We start from the raw sequence: 15,380 nt of genomic DNA, 5'->3' as shown, positions 1-15,380 counted from the left end.
TGGGAAGGCCGAGGCCTGAGCCGGGAGCGAGGGGGGAGGGGCGGGGAGGGGCGGGGCCTGCCTTCTTCCTTCCTTCCTTCCTTCCTTCCTTCCTTCCTTCCTTCCTTCCTTCCTTCCTTCTCTCCGAGCCCGAGCCTGCGGCCTCGTCCTCCGCCTCGTCAGTCCTGGTGAGTCTCGTTGCCAGGCCTCCTCCCGAGGGCCCAAGAGGAGCCAAGGCCCAAGGGAGGGAGGGAGGGAGGGAGGGAGGGAGGGAGGGGAGGCCGAGGAGGGCCCGGGCCTGGCCCACTCCCAGGCGGGCCTTCCTCTCTCGTTCTCTCCCTGGGAACACAGGCCACCACCGCTCTCTCTCTCTCTCTCTCTCTCTCTCTCTCAGCCAGGCCTGGGCAAGCTCCGGGCCTCCCTCCGGGGCGGGGTTTTGGACTCCAACTCCCAGAAGGCCTCCCCTCAGGCCCCGCAGGCCTCCCCTTCACCTCCACCTCAAGACTGCGGAGAGAGAGAGAGAGAGAGAGAGAGAGAGAGAGAGAGAGAGAGAGAGAGAGAGAGAGAGAGAGAGAGCAAGGGACTGGGGAAGGGAGGTCAACAGACCAAGAGAAGGAAGGAAGGAAGGAAGGAAGGAAGGGCGCTCGGAAAGGGAGGGGCCCCCAGGGATCAGCTGGCATGGACATTCACAACAGAGGGACATGCAGACAAAGGGAGAACAACAACAACAACAACAACAACATTTGTATCCTGCCACCATCTCCCCCAGAGGGGACTCGGCGTGGCTCACAGAAAGATCCCATACAAAACAGGAACAATATACAAGACAGCAATCAACAAGAAGCCCTGCTTGACTCTCAAGCCAAAAGTGGGTGGTAGAAATCACATGGTACAAAAGCTGACTGGCACAACCTGGGGATCCCAACCAGGCCCTGGAAAGACAGGCGCTTGGCTCCTCTGCTGCTGAATTCACAGGCCCAGTGGGGAAGACATCTCACCACGTTCAAACAGTGGACGTGGCTCTTCATGAGACATGCCGCACCGTCACAGGATGTCTGCGCCCCACACCACGGGAGAAATGATACTGTTGAGTCCCTCTGGGGAGAGAGGGCAGTCTAGAAATGAAATGGTATTTATTATGATGATTATTATGGCACCATCTGACATCTGTGGGGAAGTAGCAGCCTGTAATGAAAGGACCAAGGCAGTGACATCTCTGGCCCATCCCCTGTTTGGATATCAGCCAGCATGTCAATGCCTTAAATCAAGAAATAGTTTCCTAAGATCTACAAAGATACTCGCAGGAACACCTCAGCAACAACTTTATTTGTGTGTCCCGCCTCCATCTCTCACTCCTTCCTTCCTGGCCTGAGATGGAGGGATGGAGAATGACCTCCACAAGAGGAAACGAAATTTGGGACAGATGTGGTATCAAAGAAATTGCTTTGGGGGGGGGGGACGGGGGACACACACGGTGGTATGGGATAATATATATATATATATATATATATGGGTGAAAATAACAGTGGATGCAAAAATGTATTGTAGAATTGTTTTGAATATTGAATATTATGCGTCTGCTGTATAACAAGGGGTGTCTATATTTTTTAAAAGAACTATATCAATGTCTTCTGTATCATGAGGAAAAGGAAGGGGGTGGAGGGGGGAAGAGAAGCCTTGTTTTTTTTATAACTCTTTATCTCTTTAACCCAAGCCCTAGTATTATAGACAGTGTCTAAAGTTTTGGAAGATCCAAATGTCCTCTGTGACAGAAACAAATGCACTCTTGTCCTCAGGACTTTGCCTTCCCACGCTATCCACTCTCCTTCCCGCCTTCTTTTCCAGTTCTTTGCATGTATTTCATATCATAACGACTGCCATATAGATCTAAAATATCAATTCCATTAGTTAGTAAATTAGGATTGTGTGGGTAAGAATTCACTATGTTACATTGTTATCTTCTTTTATTTAAACACTACACAAATATGTATTAATATATATGTTGTCGCTCTAAAATACCTAATTAACAAGGCTCGCAACCTTTTGTGTTCTAATCAAAGAGTGCTGATAGGTCAATTATTCAAAGTCTCTTGAATAAAGAGTTCAGAAATAGTACAAAATGTAACTGTATACTATTAATAATATTTTAGTCAACAGATCCTGCTGTGGCCATCTTCCTTTGCTTTGTGAATTCAATGAATGGCTTCCATTCTTCTTGGAAGTTTCTGTGTATTTGTTTGTTGTACAGCTAAAGTTAGTTTGTCCTATTTGGCCATTTCAAAACCTTTTGTCATCCAGTTTTCTGGTGTTGGCATGTCTTGTTGTTTCCATAGTTTTGCATATTCAGTTCTTGCTTCTGTTGTCATATAAAGAAAGAGTCTTTCTTGATGTTTCCCAGTAGAAAAAGTTATGGTTTTAATGGGATTTTGTACTCTAGAATAGTTTCCATGTCTATGTGGATTTTTATTCAGAATTCGTTAGTCCCAACATATCATATGTGTGTGTGTGTGTGTGTATTTGAGAGTTTTTCTGGAGTTATGTACCATCTATGTATCATTTTGTTGAAATTTTATTTAATTGTGTGACTCCTTGTAAATTTTAGTCATTTTTACCAGAGCTCTTCCCATTCTCGTGGACTTATTGCTCAGCCTAGACTTTTCACCCACTGAATCATAGGTTTTTTAATTTCTTCATCAATTGTAAAATCTTTCAGAGGAAATTGATGCAGCTTCCCAGCTGGCTTGTTTTTTGTCTGTAGCAGTTGGTTCTGCTTACAATATGAAACACATATATCAAACAACTACAATCACATTTCAAAATTCCATTTAAATTAAATTACATTCAAACCTTTATAAATATACATTTCAAGTCCAAACGCGGTCTGTCATTATACCTTGGATCATATAGTTGTCATTTCTGCTGCTACTATTGCTCAAAAGCCAGGTCCCACAACCTTTCTGCCTTTCTTTCACAGAGGAAATGTGATTTTGGGCTGAGAATTTCGGAGTAGAGCCTGTGGAGGGATTTCTTTCCCTTGAAAGAAAGAAGAGGGAGGAAAAACATCTTGGATACGGTTGGGTTCTTCACCAGAGTGGTTCCAACATGGAGAGACCCAACTCACGTGGGCCTGAAGCAGGACCTGGGGGCAGTGGGGAATCCTGGGAAAGAACCAGACATGAGTCCCTGAGTGTGGACCTTGACAGCTCGGACACACAGCGCCAGCGCTTCAGGCAGTCCTCCTACCAAGAGGGTGAAGGACCCCGAGGGGTTTGCAGTCGTCTCCACGATCTGTGCCGCCAGTGGCTGAAGCCAGAGCAGCACACCAAGGCCGAGGTGCTGGACCTGGTGACCCTGGAGCAGTTCCTGAGCATCCTGCCCCCAGAGATGGGGAGCTGGGTCCGAGAGTGTGGGGCAGAGACCTGTTCCCAGGCGGTGGCCCTGGCGGAAGGCTTCCTCCTGAGTCGGGCCGAGGACAAGGAGCAGGAAGGACAGGTGTGAGCATTCCCTCTGGGTTTCACTAACCTGGGGACTGATGGACAGGTTAAACGTACACCCTGCCTTTCTTCCAAGATGGGACCGATGTGGGGGATAAGCAAGGCCCTGCTCCCTCGACCTCTCTCCCCACCTGCTCTGCCCCTCCATCTCTACCCTCAGCTTGGTTGATGCTCTGCTCAAGATAGAACATAGACAATGATGGGAGGGGGAGGGGGGCATTGGTTCCAAACTAGGTTGCCATCTCAGAGTTATTCTTTCCAAAAAGGTCTAGAGGTCTGTGATATTTCTGAACTTTTTCCAAACTCCTTCTGGAACACTCTGTGCTATTCCAGGCCCATAATAATAACTCCATGGAAGTCCCTGCACCAGAGGAATCTCCACCAGACACCACCCAGAGTCTCAGGCAGAAGGAGCTGAAGCGGGAAGGAGACGGGGCTGCCGCCTTGCAGGGTGAGAAGGAACTCTTCTGGGAGTTTTGGGGGTTTGTGCCAGTGGAAATCCCGCTTTGGGGGGATGATTGTACACCCACGGTTTGAGCTTCAGAAGGTGAAGTATCATTTGGCCTTGAGATGGGTATATATCTTAAACTCATGTCCTTTGTGTGATGTTTTATGGACTTAATATGTATTTTATAGAAAGGCAGTTTTAATGTAGATCTTTTATAGTTATATATATATCTTTGTTGAATTTTGACAATGTTTGTGTTTTTAAAATTATGTTGTAACCTCCCTCGAACTGCAAGGAGAGGCGAGTAAGAAATAAAATTATTATTATTATTATTATCATTATTATTGTTATTGTTATATGTACACATTCAGTTGCTAGAGGTGTAACTTCAGTTTGATTTGCAGTTTTCTTTCTTGCAATAGGACTGAAAACGCAGCCTTCAGTGTCTTCCCAGGTGGGACCCTAAGCTGAGCCGAGCCCTGAAACTGAGCTGGAAGACAAACAGACGACAAAGAATCACTTTAGTCAGTTGAACCACCAAGCCCAATACTAGTTTCATTCGAACATCCTCACAGCACTGCTTGCGAGATAAAGTCCTAAACCCTAACTCATCGGTTTCTTTATAGGACTGCAATTGTCACCTCTGAGGCCTGTTTCTGTGACCAGCTTTCCACCCCTTGCTTTCTCTCCAGGGTCTGGAATGATGCTGTTGCCAAATCCTCAGCCGTTTCTCCCCCTTTGCGATGGAGTGGGACTGAGTCAGGTAAGCAGAAGGATTCCTGGGAGAGGAGGACTGGGCCTGCTGGGGTGCCTTTGGTTCCAGGATTAATGGCCAAATATCTGTTGAAACAGACAAGATGGAATGCGTTTCCTTAGAAGTGAAATACGGAAGGTACAATTGCAAACCGTGCCAACAAGGAGGGAAAAAATGAAGAGAGAACTAAAGAAACCAGAATCGATGTTCAAAGAAATTTCAACGGAGCTATGATTGAAAAGGGCATGGAAATGGAAAGGGGGGGGGATCACCAAGGAATGTAAACAACTAATCAGCATAAGTAGGGAAAAAGTCTAACTCAGAAAATGAGGTCAGATGAAAAAATGTGCCAAGAGTAGGGTCTGTGCCTGGAGAAGGTGGTGGAATGCTAACCGGGGATAGGCAAGAGTTAGAACATGATCTCCCAAAAGGAAATGGGTATTCTACCTGAGCAAGATGGAGCAACTGGGGAAATGCAACCCAAAATGGGTAAAGAAGTGGTCCAGGAATACCTGGCCACTCTCGATGAATCCCAGTCTCCAGGGCCAGGTGAACTACAGCCAAGGGTATTGAACTAACAGCAGTAATCCCAGAACCACTGTCAATCGTCTTTGTTCATTTTTGGGAACAGGAGAAGTCCCAGCAGGCTGGAGGAGGCAAAAGTTGTCTCTGTCTCCAAGAATGGACCAAAAAGAGGTCCCCTAACAATGACCATCCAGTTATCTTGACTTGTCCCATAAGCAGTTGGAGCAGCTGTTTAGACTCCCGAATGTTTATAAGGAGGAGATCGTTTGATGTGGATCGATAATAGTTATAGAGGGAGCGGATCTGTTTGTTTGCTATTATGCACTCTTTATCGAACCAATTTTTGGATCTGACCCTGGGTTGCCTCGGCATTCTTTGCCAATCGTATAGTTTTTAAAAGATAGGTTTTATAAGGGATTCAAACCCGGTGATGCCTCCTCGAAATCTGGGATTTCAATGATCATAGTTTCTATGGACAACACTTCCTAAGAGTTCAAGATATCCAGGCACACCCCTTTTGTCTTAACGTTCCGCTTCAGCCTGGTGTATTGTGGGTAGGCTTGTCCAGGTGGGGAAGTGCTGCTTCTCTCCAAAACCAGGAGAAGTGGGAGATAGATGATCACTAAGCAAGGAATTGTCTATAGCAAATGAATCAATGTCACTAGCTATGGAGGATGAAGTCAGAAGATAGTCTATGACACTAGAGCCCCTTGGTGAGACCAATGTATATTCTCCAGAGTCAGGAAACTGAGTAAGTCCATTTAGCCGAGACAGGTTGAGCTGCGTGGCCATTTTGGTCAGGCACTTTCCGGCTTGGTTTCACGCTTGGTCCTTAGAGTGTCGGGCTTCTGGTGTCAGGAGAGAGTTGAAGGGATCTTCCTCCAGGCCCTCTTCTCTCAACACATTTATTCAACTAGATCCTACCCTTGCATTGAAGTCACCCGTTATCTTGACCTAAATAACAGGAAAAATGTTGGAGCAGATCATGAAGAAGGCCATCTGGAATCACTTGGGAAAAGTGCTGTAATCACTGAAGGACAAGATGAGTTTCTCCAAAACAAGTCATGCCAGACTAATGTACTTTTCAGTAGAGCTACAAGCTTGGTAGAGGAAGGAAATGCAGTGGATGTAGCACATCTTGCTTTCAGTGAGACCTCTGGAAAGGCCTCCCATGGTTTCACAAACAACTAGTAAAAAGTGGGCTGGATAATACTCCTGTTCGGAGGATTTGTAATGGTTTGAGCGACAAAGGGTGGAGTGTCGCAGGGTTCTGTCCTGGGCCCAGTACTGCTCAACATGCGTATCAGGTTTTCAGATGACACCAAATTAGCAGGTATAGCTGACAGTCTAGAAGATAGGATCAGAATTCAAAATTCTGGCCTTAACATGGTGGAGAGCTGGGCCAAAACTAACCCACTTAATGTCAACAAGAATATATGTAGAGTAGTACACTTAGGCAGGAGAGAAATGCCATGCACAGGTACAGGGTGGGCGACACCTGGCTTGACAGTCATTCATATGATGGGATCTTGGAGTGTTAGAGGACTACAAGTGGAACATGAGCCAACAATGTGAGGCAGCAGATGAAAAGACAATGGGATTTTGGGCTCCATCCTAAGGAATATTGTGTCCTTCTTTCTGCTTTGGGGAGACCTCACCTGGAACAACACTGTGTCCAGTTCTGGGCACCACAATAAAGGCTGGAACATGCTCAGATTCCATTTCTGATTCTACGTATCAATTGAGAAATGGTTCTGACTGACCAACCCGTCATCTCTAGAAAGCTTACAACTGTGGCATGTAGGCCTTGGCCCTTTCCCTTTCAAACAACCAACAGGAATGTAAATCTACTTTAAAGAATTTCTTGTTATTCTTTTTCTTGATCCCTCCCATGTGAGAAGGGAATCTTTTCTTCTTCCGCCAGGGCCCAATCGCCTTTGAGGACGTGGCTGTGGATTTCTCCCTGGAGGAGTGGGTTCTCCTGAATCCGGACCAGAAAGCCTTGCACAAGCAGATCATGGAGGAGATGAATGGGATTGTGGACTCTCTTGGTAAGGCTCCCTCACTGATGGGGATTTCTGTTTCAAAAGGCAGTATTATCCTAAATCATCACAGTCACTGAGGGTCTGTAAGGCAGGGCTTATGTCAGAAATATGTGACATAAGAGTAACAACAACAACAACAACAACAACAATAATAATAATATAACATTAGTGCCAATTCAGACTCAAGTGGGAAGATTACCATAACTGGAGTCAAAGCATATTCCCCCTCTCTCAAATATATTATATATTACTGTATTTTATATTGTACATTATATACACTATATATATGTAATAAATATTATATTATTAGCATAGCATGTTACTAGGGGGAGGGCCCCAGAGCATCAGTTGGGCCTCCAACTGATGGCACAGTAGACAAGATGGAACTGTCTTCCTGGTTCCCCCTCTCTCCTAACGTTTCGCCCGTATTTATGGCAGGTATCCTGAGAGGTGGGAGGTATATTGGAAACTAGGCTAGTGAGGTTTATAGATCTGTTTTTCCCATATACCTGACAACCTCTGAGGATGCCTGCCATAGATGCAGGCAAACATCAGGAGAGAATACTTCTGAAACATAGCCATACAGCCCAGAAAACATGGCCATACAGCCCAGTGTTTACAAAACACACTAACTACATTTCTTAATAGTCAATGACTGGGTCTGAGCTACTCTCTGTTTCCATCTCTTCTCGGATTTAAAAGGGAGGGAAAAATTCCAAGCCCTACATCTCTCCTGAGACACAAGCAGAGAGAGGTCTCAATGCACACAGCACACACGGAGATATAAAAGTCAGAAATCTTGCACTATTCTACAAAACTAATCAGAATGAGAGAAAGAGAGAAAGAAACAGAGAAAGAACAAATAGATACATCTCAACTGTCAATCAGGAGACAAGGGGGAGGGATTCCCCCAGCCTGTTCTGAAACTAGCTCCCTGTTTCTCATTGGGGACTGCAGACTTGAGCAGCGTGGGGTTGAATCACAACAGATGGATCAGCAGCTCTTTCCTCTGGTCCAGTCTTGTCCTTTCTCCCAAACTGGGATGGTGTGGAGGCCGTCTCTTCTCTCTCACGTGGGATGTTACGTGGATGCCACTCTATCTGGCCAAGTCCTACAGACATCCCTTTTTTGTTCCCTTTTCTGCCTTCATCATTGTTCTCCACCTTTTCTTTACTGTCACGGTTTTGCACGTTCACAGCTTTGTCAGGCAAATCTATCCCTTTGGAACTCATATTTACAGCCAACTTCCATAAAGTGTAAGAGTCCCATTTGGCAGTTGATGGGAGAAGTGTATCTGTATTGTCATGGGGCCAATTCCCAGAGCTGAGTCTGCAAGCTCTGGAATTGGAGCCATAACAACAAGCACTCCTCGATAGCTCATGCAGACACCTGGCACCGGAGCATGGGAACTTTTGGAGTGAGAATCAAAACAGCTTTAATGAATAGTTGGTGTTGTAGTGGTAGTAATGTGATATGTGGGGTGGGGTTTGGTGATGATATTTACGTGTGGTGTGACGTTGTAGCAAAGGTGATAAAAATGATTGTGTGTAAACATTATGTCATTCTCGACTTTTCCAAAGTCGTGTGTTCTTCAATAAAGATTGGTTTTGATAACAGCTACCTTTGGTCTGTGTTCATGCTGGTCGTTTGAAGTAAGCGTGACATGTATCATCCGGCGCAGTCTGTCTCCCACCGGGATCCACGGCTGTTTCTCTCGGCAGCAACATACAGTGGGTCTCTCTGTGCACCAGACACCTGCCAGGAGGGCCACTGATCTGTGCATGTGCTTTCTTCTGCGTGAGTATGGCGACAAAGAGAAAGAAGGTCGTTGGATCCATGGAGCAGAAACCTGGACAAGGAGAGACAAGGCAGAAGGTAGCCAACAACTATGGTGTCGAACGGGTAGCAGTAGGAGAATGGAAATGGAATCGATTGCAGATAGAAAAATGGTGTTCTCCAAAGTTACCGATGGTGTGCTGAAAGAGAGGAAAACAATGAAAAATGTGACTATGAAAAAGTTATTGAAGCTTTGTATGTTTGGTTTACGCAGCTGAGAGACAAAGGTGTGTGTATTTCAGGGCCTATTTTACAGCAAAAGGTATTGCGTTTTCAAAAAGAATTTAATGAAGGGGAATCAGATTTTACAGCAAGCATTGGCTCGACAGGTGGAAGAAACGTTATGGAATCCATCAGTTAAGTGTTTGTGGTGAGAAGCTGTCATCAAATTTTCAAGAAATAGAGGCATTCAAGAAAGAAATTCAAGGGGAAAAAAATTCAAGACTTTGTTGAAACTGAAAGCCTAACGGGTGATCAGATGTTTGATTGTGACGAGACCAGCCTCAATTGCAAAATTTTACCGAGCAGGAGTCTTGCAGCCAGAACTGAAGCAGCAGCCCCTGGCTAAAAGCACAGCAAAGAAAGGCTGACAATGTTAGCATGCAGCAGTGCTACAGCAAACCACAAAATGGACCTCGCAATGATTGGGAAGCCCAAAAATCCAAGAGCCTTTAAAACAGTTTCAAAAAATGCTCTTCCTGTTAAATACTACAATCAAAAAGGTTTGTTGATGACCAGTGAAATGTTCAAAAGACTATTATTATTATAATAACTATATTCCATCCTATCTCCCCAAGGGGACTCAGGGCGGATCACAATACACATACACGGCAACCATTCAATGCTGTTTGGAGACAGGACAGAAAAGAATAAGACAAACAGAAGGAGGTACGTAGTCTTGAAGTCCAGGTTTTTGGTGCCTTGGAGGCTGATGTTCTGCTCAGATTCAGTCACAGGGGTGCTGTTGCTTCATTCTCTGTGACAAAGAGCCATCAGAACTTCCTCCTTCCACCTTCCTCTTGGTCACCGCATTTCTGGTCTTGTTCTTTATGGTGTTTTAAAATACCTCCCCCACAATTTGTGTTACCTCATTTCTCTATTTACAGCTTGTAAACTGTTTTCGAACTGCTTAGGTAAACAGTGAGCTGGGTTGGAGGTCGAGCGCTCACCCCCGTCCGGGCTTCAAACTGGCCACCTTTCGGTTGGTGGATCTTATTACTGCTGTTGATTTACCAGTTGTGCTACAGCCCAGCCCTAAGGAATTTGTTCCTTCCACGGAGGAATTTTTGAAGGAAATTTACCTGCCCAGGAAAGCGGTTTTGTTGCTAGACAATGCCCCGACGCACCCTGATGCAGAGGAGCTCCAAGAGGGGGACATGAAGGCGATGTTTCTGCCACCGAATGTAACCGTCATATGCCAACCGATGGATCAGGGCGTTTTGGAAGAGCTCAAAAGGAACTATTGCAGGAAGCTATTCTCGGCAAGGATAGAAGAAATGGAATAAGTTGATCTCGCAAAGATGGCGAGACTTGGCAGCGGAGAAATGGCAATCGCTGGAAAAGCAGGCAAGGGTCACAGATTTTAAAAAATCTTGACAAGACTGAACTTTTTATGGATTTAACTTCCAACAGTGTTGTTTTATGCAATTCTATATTTATAGTCAATTTTTTAGTAGTAAATATTTTTGTAGTCACTGCTTTCAATACATTGCTATGTTTTGGTGCTAAATTTGTAAATACAGTGATTTCTCCATAATGTTACCATGTATTGAACTGCTTTTCCTGTCAATTTGTTGTAGAACATGATCTTTGGTGCTTAATTTGTAAAATCATAATGCAATTTGACCTTTGATAGGCTTTTCCTTAATCCCTCCTTGTTATCCAACATTTTCACTTATCCAATGTTCTGCCAGCCAGTTTATGTTGGATCATCGAGACTCTGCTCTACTCTGAAATTAGGTATGGGATCTTCTACGTTGGAGCGGAAAAATCCAACCTTAAGGGAGCATGGGAAGAGAGAACTGGGATTGGGGGAGAGAAAGAAAAAGGAGGGAAGGATGGTGAAATGGGTGGTAGTTGGTAAAGTCTAAAGCTAGAGAAAAAGGCAAGCATTTGGATGTGAAGGGAAAAGGCATCCATTCCCCAGAGAGAAGGAGACGGAATAAAAAACCGGGCTGGGCTGAGCAACAGGGAGCCTCTGGAGCGTATGTTACTCATCTCTCTCTTAGAGGCTCCAGGCAGACAACCAGGGTCCATCTTCACTGAACAAGGGGAGGGGAAAGGACAACAGGCATATCTTTGTTTCTTCTAGGTCTATATTGTTTTAAGGATCATTTCAGTCCACTTCTTATCCCACTTCCTTATCACTCACACTGAGGAATGATTGTTTATGTTCTTCTTCACAGTAGATAACGGGGAGAAGAGCCATGTATGCACCAAGTACAGGAAGCATTTGGGACACAACTGGGCCTTTCGTCGAGACCAGCAAGCCCACAGAGAAGATGGAAGTTCTGCCAGAGAAAGGCCCGACAAATGCAATGTATGTGGGCAGTGTTTTACCCAAAATATGGCACTTGTGCTTCACAAGACACTCGATGTTGGGAAAAGCCATCTTAAAGGGAAAGTATCTGCAAAATGTGTGGTGAAACACAAGAAATTTCACACAGGTCAGGAACAATACAGATGCCAAGAGTGTGGGAAGTGTTTTGCTTCCAGTTCAGCCTTGGTGAGGCTCAAAAGACTCCACACAGGAGAGAAGCCACACCAATGTCAGGAGTGTGGGAAATGTTTTGCTGAAAGTTCAGCCTTGTTGAGGCACAAAAGAGTCCACACCAGGGAGAAGCCATACAAATGCCAGGAGTGTGGGAAATGTTTTGCTTTCAGTTCAGCCTTGGTGAGGCACAAAAGAGTCCACACCAGGGAGAAGCCATACAAATGCCAGGAGTGTGGGAAATGTTTTGCTTTCAGTTCAGCCTTGGTGAGGCACAAAAGAGTCCACACCAGGGAGAAGCCATACAAATGCCAGGAGTGTGGGAATTGTTTTGCTTTCAGTTCAGCCTTGGTGAGGCACAAAAGACTCCACACAGGAGAGAAGCCATACCAGTGCCAAGAGTGTGGGAAATGTTTTGCTTTCAGCTCAAACTTGGCGAGCCACAAAAGACTCCACACAGGAGAGAAGCCATACAAATGCCAGGAGTGTGGGAAATGTTTTACTGCCAGTTCAGACTTGGTGAAACACAAAAGACTCCACACAGGAGAGAAGCCATACCAATGCCAGGAGTGTGGGAAATGTTTTGCTGACAGTTCAAACTTGATGAACCATAAAAGACTCCACACAGGAGAGAAGCCATACAAATGCCAGGAGTGTGGAAAATGTTTTGCTGACAGTTCAAACTTGGTGAAACACAAAAGACTCCACACAGGAGAGAAGCCATACCAATGCCAGGAGTGTGGGAAATGTTTTGCTGACAGTTCAGACTTGGTGAAACACAAAAGACTCCACACAGGAGAGAAGCCATACAAATGCCAGGAGTGTGGAAAATGTTTTGCTGACAGTTCAGACTTGGTGAAACACAAAAGACTCCACACAGGAGAGAAGCCATACCAATGCCAGGAGTGTGGGAAATGTTTTACTGCCAGTTCAGACTTGGTGAAACACAAAAGAAGCCACACAGGAGAGAAGCCATACCAATGCCAGGAGTGTGGGAAATGTTTTACTGCCAGTTCAGACTTGATGAACCACAAAAGACTCCACACAGGAGAGAAGCCATACCAATGCCAGGAGTGTGGGAAATGTTTTACTGCCAGTTCAGACTTGGTGAAACACAAAAGAAGCCACACAGGAGAGAAGCCATACCAATGCCAGGAGTGTGGGAAATGTTTTACTGCCAGTTCAGACTTGGTGAAACACAAAAGACTCCACACAGGAGAGAAGCCATACCAATGCCAGGAGTGTGGGAAATGTTTTACTGCCAGTTCAGACTTGGTGAAACACAAAAGAAGCCACACAGGAGAGAAGCCATATAAATGCCATGAATGTGGAAAATGTTTTACTCAGAGTTCATCCCTTGACCGGCACCAGAGAATACATACTGGCTAAAAAACAGCCATTGTGGGTAAATGTCTGATTTCAAACAGGACCCTTTGAGAAGTTCTGCGTCAGATTTGGTGAAGTCCCCGTTCTTGTCATTTGAACCTGTAAGTTGGAGGTCTGTTCTCTGGAGCAGCAGAAAGAAAGCTCTGTGTGACAATCCTTCAGAGCAGTGGTTCTCAACCTGTGGGTCCACAGATGTTTTGGCCTTCAACTTCCATAAAGCCTAACAGCTGGTAAACTGGCTGGGATTTCTGGGAGTTGTAGGCCAAAACACCCGGGGACCCACAGGTTGAGGACCACTGCTTCAGTGTCAGTTCCTGGAAGGTGTAGGAGACAAAGATAGGCTCACACAGCTTGTAGCTATGGAAAACTTTATTGAATCCGCCTTGCCAAAATGGCCGCAAAGCTTCTACTGCCCGTCTTCCGCTCTTTCCCCTCAGTATATTGGGTGGTTGCTTCCCTCCTCCCTTCACGTCTCTTCTTCTCCATTCACACCTCCCTTTCCTTTTGTCCTTTCCCACGTTTGAAGACCAGACCCTGTCATAAACCAGCCTTCCCAGCCAAATTTATCCGATTTGTTGTAGTCAGGTGTGAAGAGAACAGCTTGGAGAATGCTGATCTTTTTGCATCCTGACATTCAGAGAGTTAAATATTAAGTTAAGTCTTGTCACCTCGTCTGAAAAGAAATAAACCATAAGTGATTCCATCACTTGTTCTTCTGGTCTTAGTTTCCAGCTCCATTTCCACCTTGGTTTAAATGTCCAGTTTGTGAACGTTGTGCCCCTACAGACACATCCTCTGTTTTCCTCTTTAGTCAGGACTGGTCAGCTTGAATATTGTAAATGGCCGTTATGGGAGGGATCCAGAGTGGGCCCCTTCCCTTTAAGACAGTGGCTCTCAACCAGTGGTCCACGGACTACCAGTGGTTCGCAAGAACTAAAATACGGTCTGCCTTCTAAACTTCCCTTCCTTTGCTTTCTTTTCTCTTGCCCTTCCTTCCCTTTTCTTCCTTCTTTCCTTCTATCCTTGTCTTCTTGTCCCTTCCTTTGCCTTCTTTTCTCTTGCCCTTCATTCCTTCCTTTTTCTCTTCCCTTCCCATCCTGCCCTTTGCTGCCTTTTCTCTTCCTCTTCCATCCTTTTTCTCTTCCCTCCCTTTTCTCCCCTTTGCCTTTTCTCTTGCCCTTCTTTCCTTTTTTCTTCCCTTCACTTCATTTCCTTTTCCTTCTTTTCTCTTGCCCTTCCTTTTCTCTTCCCTTCCTTCCCTTCCTTTGTCTACTTTTCTCTTGCCCTTCCTTCCTTTTCTCTTCCCTTCCTTCCCTTTGCCTTTTCTCTTGTCTTCCTTCCTTTTTCTTTCTCTTCCCTTCCCTTCCTTTGCCTTCTTTTCTCTTGCCTTCTTTCCTTGCTTTTTCTTTCTCTTCCCTTCCTTTCCTTTGCCCATCATATGTTATGGACTGGAGTAGAGTACAATATATGTCTCATTTGATGCCTCAAGAACTTGAATGCATACTGTAATTGTTTTTCCTTAATCTGTTTATCCTATTATGGTTATATTATTGATGTACTCTGATTGTTGTTTATGTGAGTTTAATATGTTGTAAGCCGCTTTGGGTCCAGTGAGGGAGAAAAGCAGGATATAAATAAAGATTCATCATCATCGTCATCATCATTATTATTTTCTCTTGCCATTCTTTACTTCCCCTTTTCTCTTCCCTTCCATCCCTTTGCCCTCTTTCCCTTGCCCTTCCTTCCTTCCTTCCCTTCCCTTCCCTTCTTTTCTCTTGCCCTTCCTTCCTTTTTCTCTTCTCTTCCCATATTTTCCTTTGCCTTATTTTCTCTTCCCCTTCCTTCCTTCCCTTCCCTTCCTCTGCCTTCTTTTCTCTTGTCCTCCCTTCCTTTTTCTCTTCTCTTCCCATATTTTCCTTTGCCTTATTTTCTCTTCCCCTTCCTTCCTTCCTTCCCTTCCTTTCTCTTCTTTTCTCTTGTCCTCCCTTCCTTTTTCTCTTCTCTTCCCATATTTCTCTTTGCCTTCTTTTCTCTTCCCCTTCCTTCCTTCCCTTCCCTTCCTTTGCCTTCTTTTCTCTTGCCCTTCCTTGCTTTTTCTCTTCTCTTCCCATATTTTCCTTTGCCTTATTTTCTCTTCCCCTTCCTTCCTTCCCTTCTCTTCCTTTGTCTTCTTTTCTCTTGCCCTTCCTTCCTTTTTCTCTTC

General features: G+C 45.0%; 2 protein-coding genes across 4 annotated transcripts in view; both read left to right on the top strand.

The window, feature by feature from the left end:
- The window catches only part of LOC134296836 (zinc finger protein 43-like), a 149,409-nt gene that overhangs the window by 47,287 nt on the left and 86,742 nt on the right, over positions 1-15,380 (top strand). The window contains exons 2-3 of one of the 3 annotated variants that reach the window (XM_062972735.1): positions 2,954-11,040; positions 11,487-14,834. The exons of the other annotated variants lie outside the window; for them this stretch is intronic. Of the exons in view, the coding sequence (XP_062828805.1) occupies positions 10,983-11,040; positions 11,487-13,180 (1,752 nt within the window). The 5' untranslated portion in view covers positions 2,954-10,982 and the 3' untranslated portion in view covers positions 13,181-14,834. Of the gene's footprint in view, positions 1-2,953; positions 11,041-11,486; positions 14,835-15,380 lie in introns of those variants that run through there. 3 annotated transcript variants of the gene reach the window in all.
- LOC134296866 (zinc finger protein 24-like) overlaps positions 1-15,380 on the top strand; it is a 115,775-nt gene that overhangs the window by 79,769 nt on the left and 20,626 nt on the right. The window lies entirely within an intron of this gene.

Source organism: Anolis carolinensis, chromosome 2 (genome assembly GCF_035594765.1).
Source record: "Anolis carolinensis isolate JA03-04 chromosome 2, rAnoCar3.1.pri, whole genome shotgun sequence".
Lineage (NCBI taxonomy): Eukaryota > Metazoa > Chordata > Lepidosauria > Squamata > Dactyloidae > Anolis > Anolis carolinensis.
This window is presented reverse-complemented; position numbering and strand designations above follow the sequence as displayed.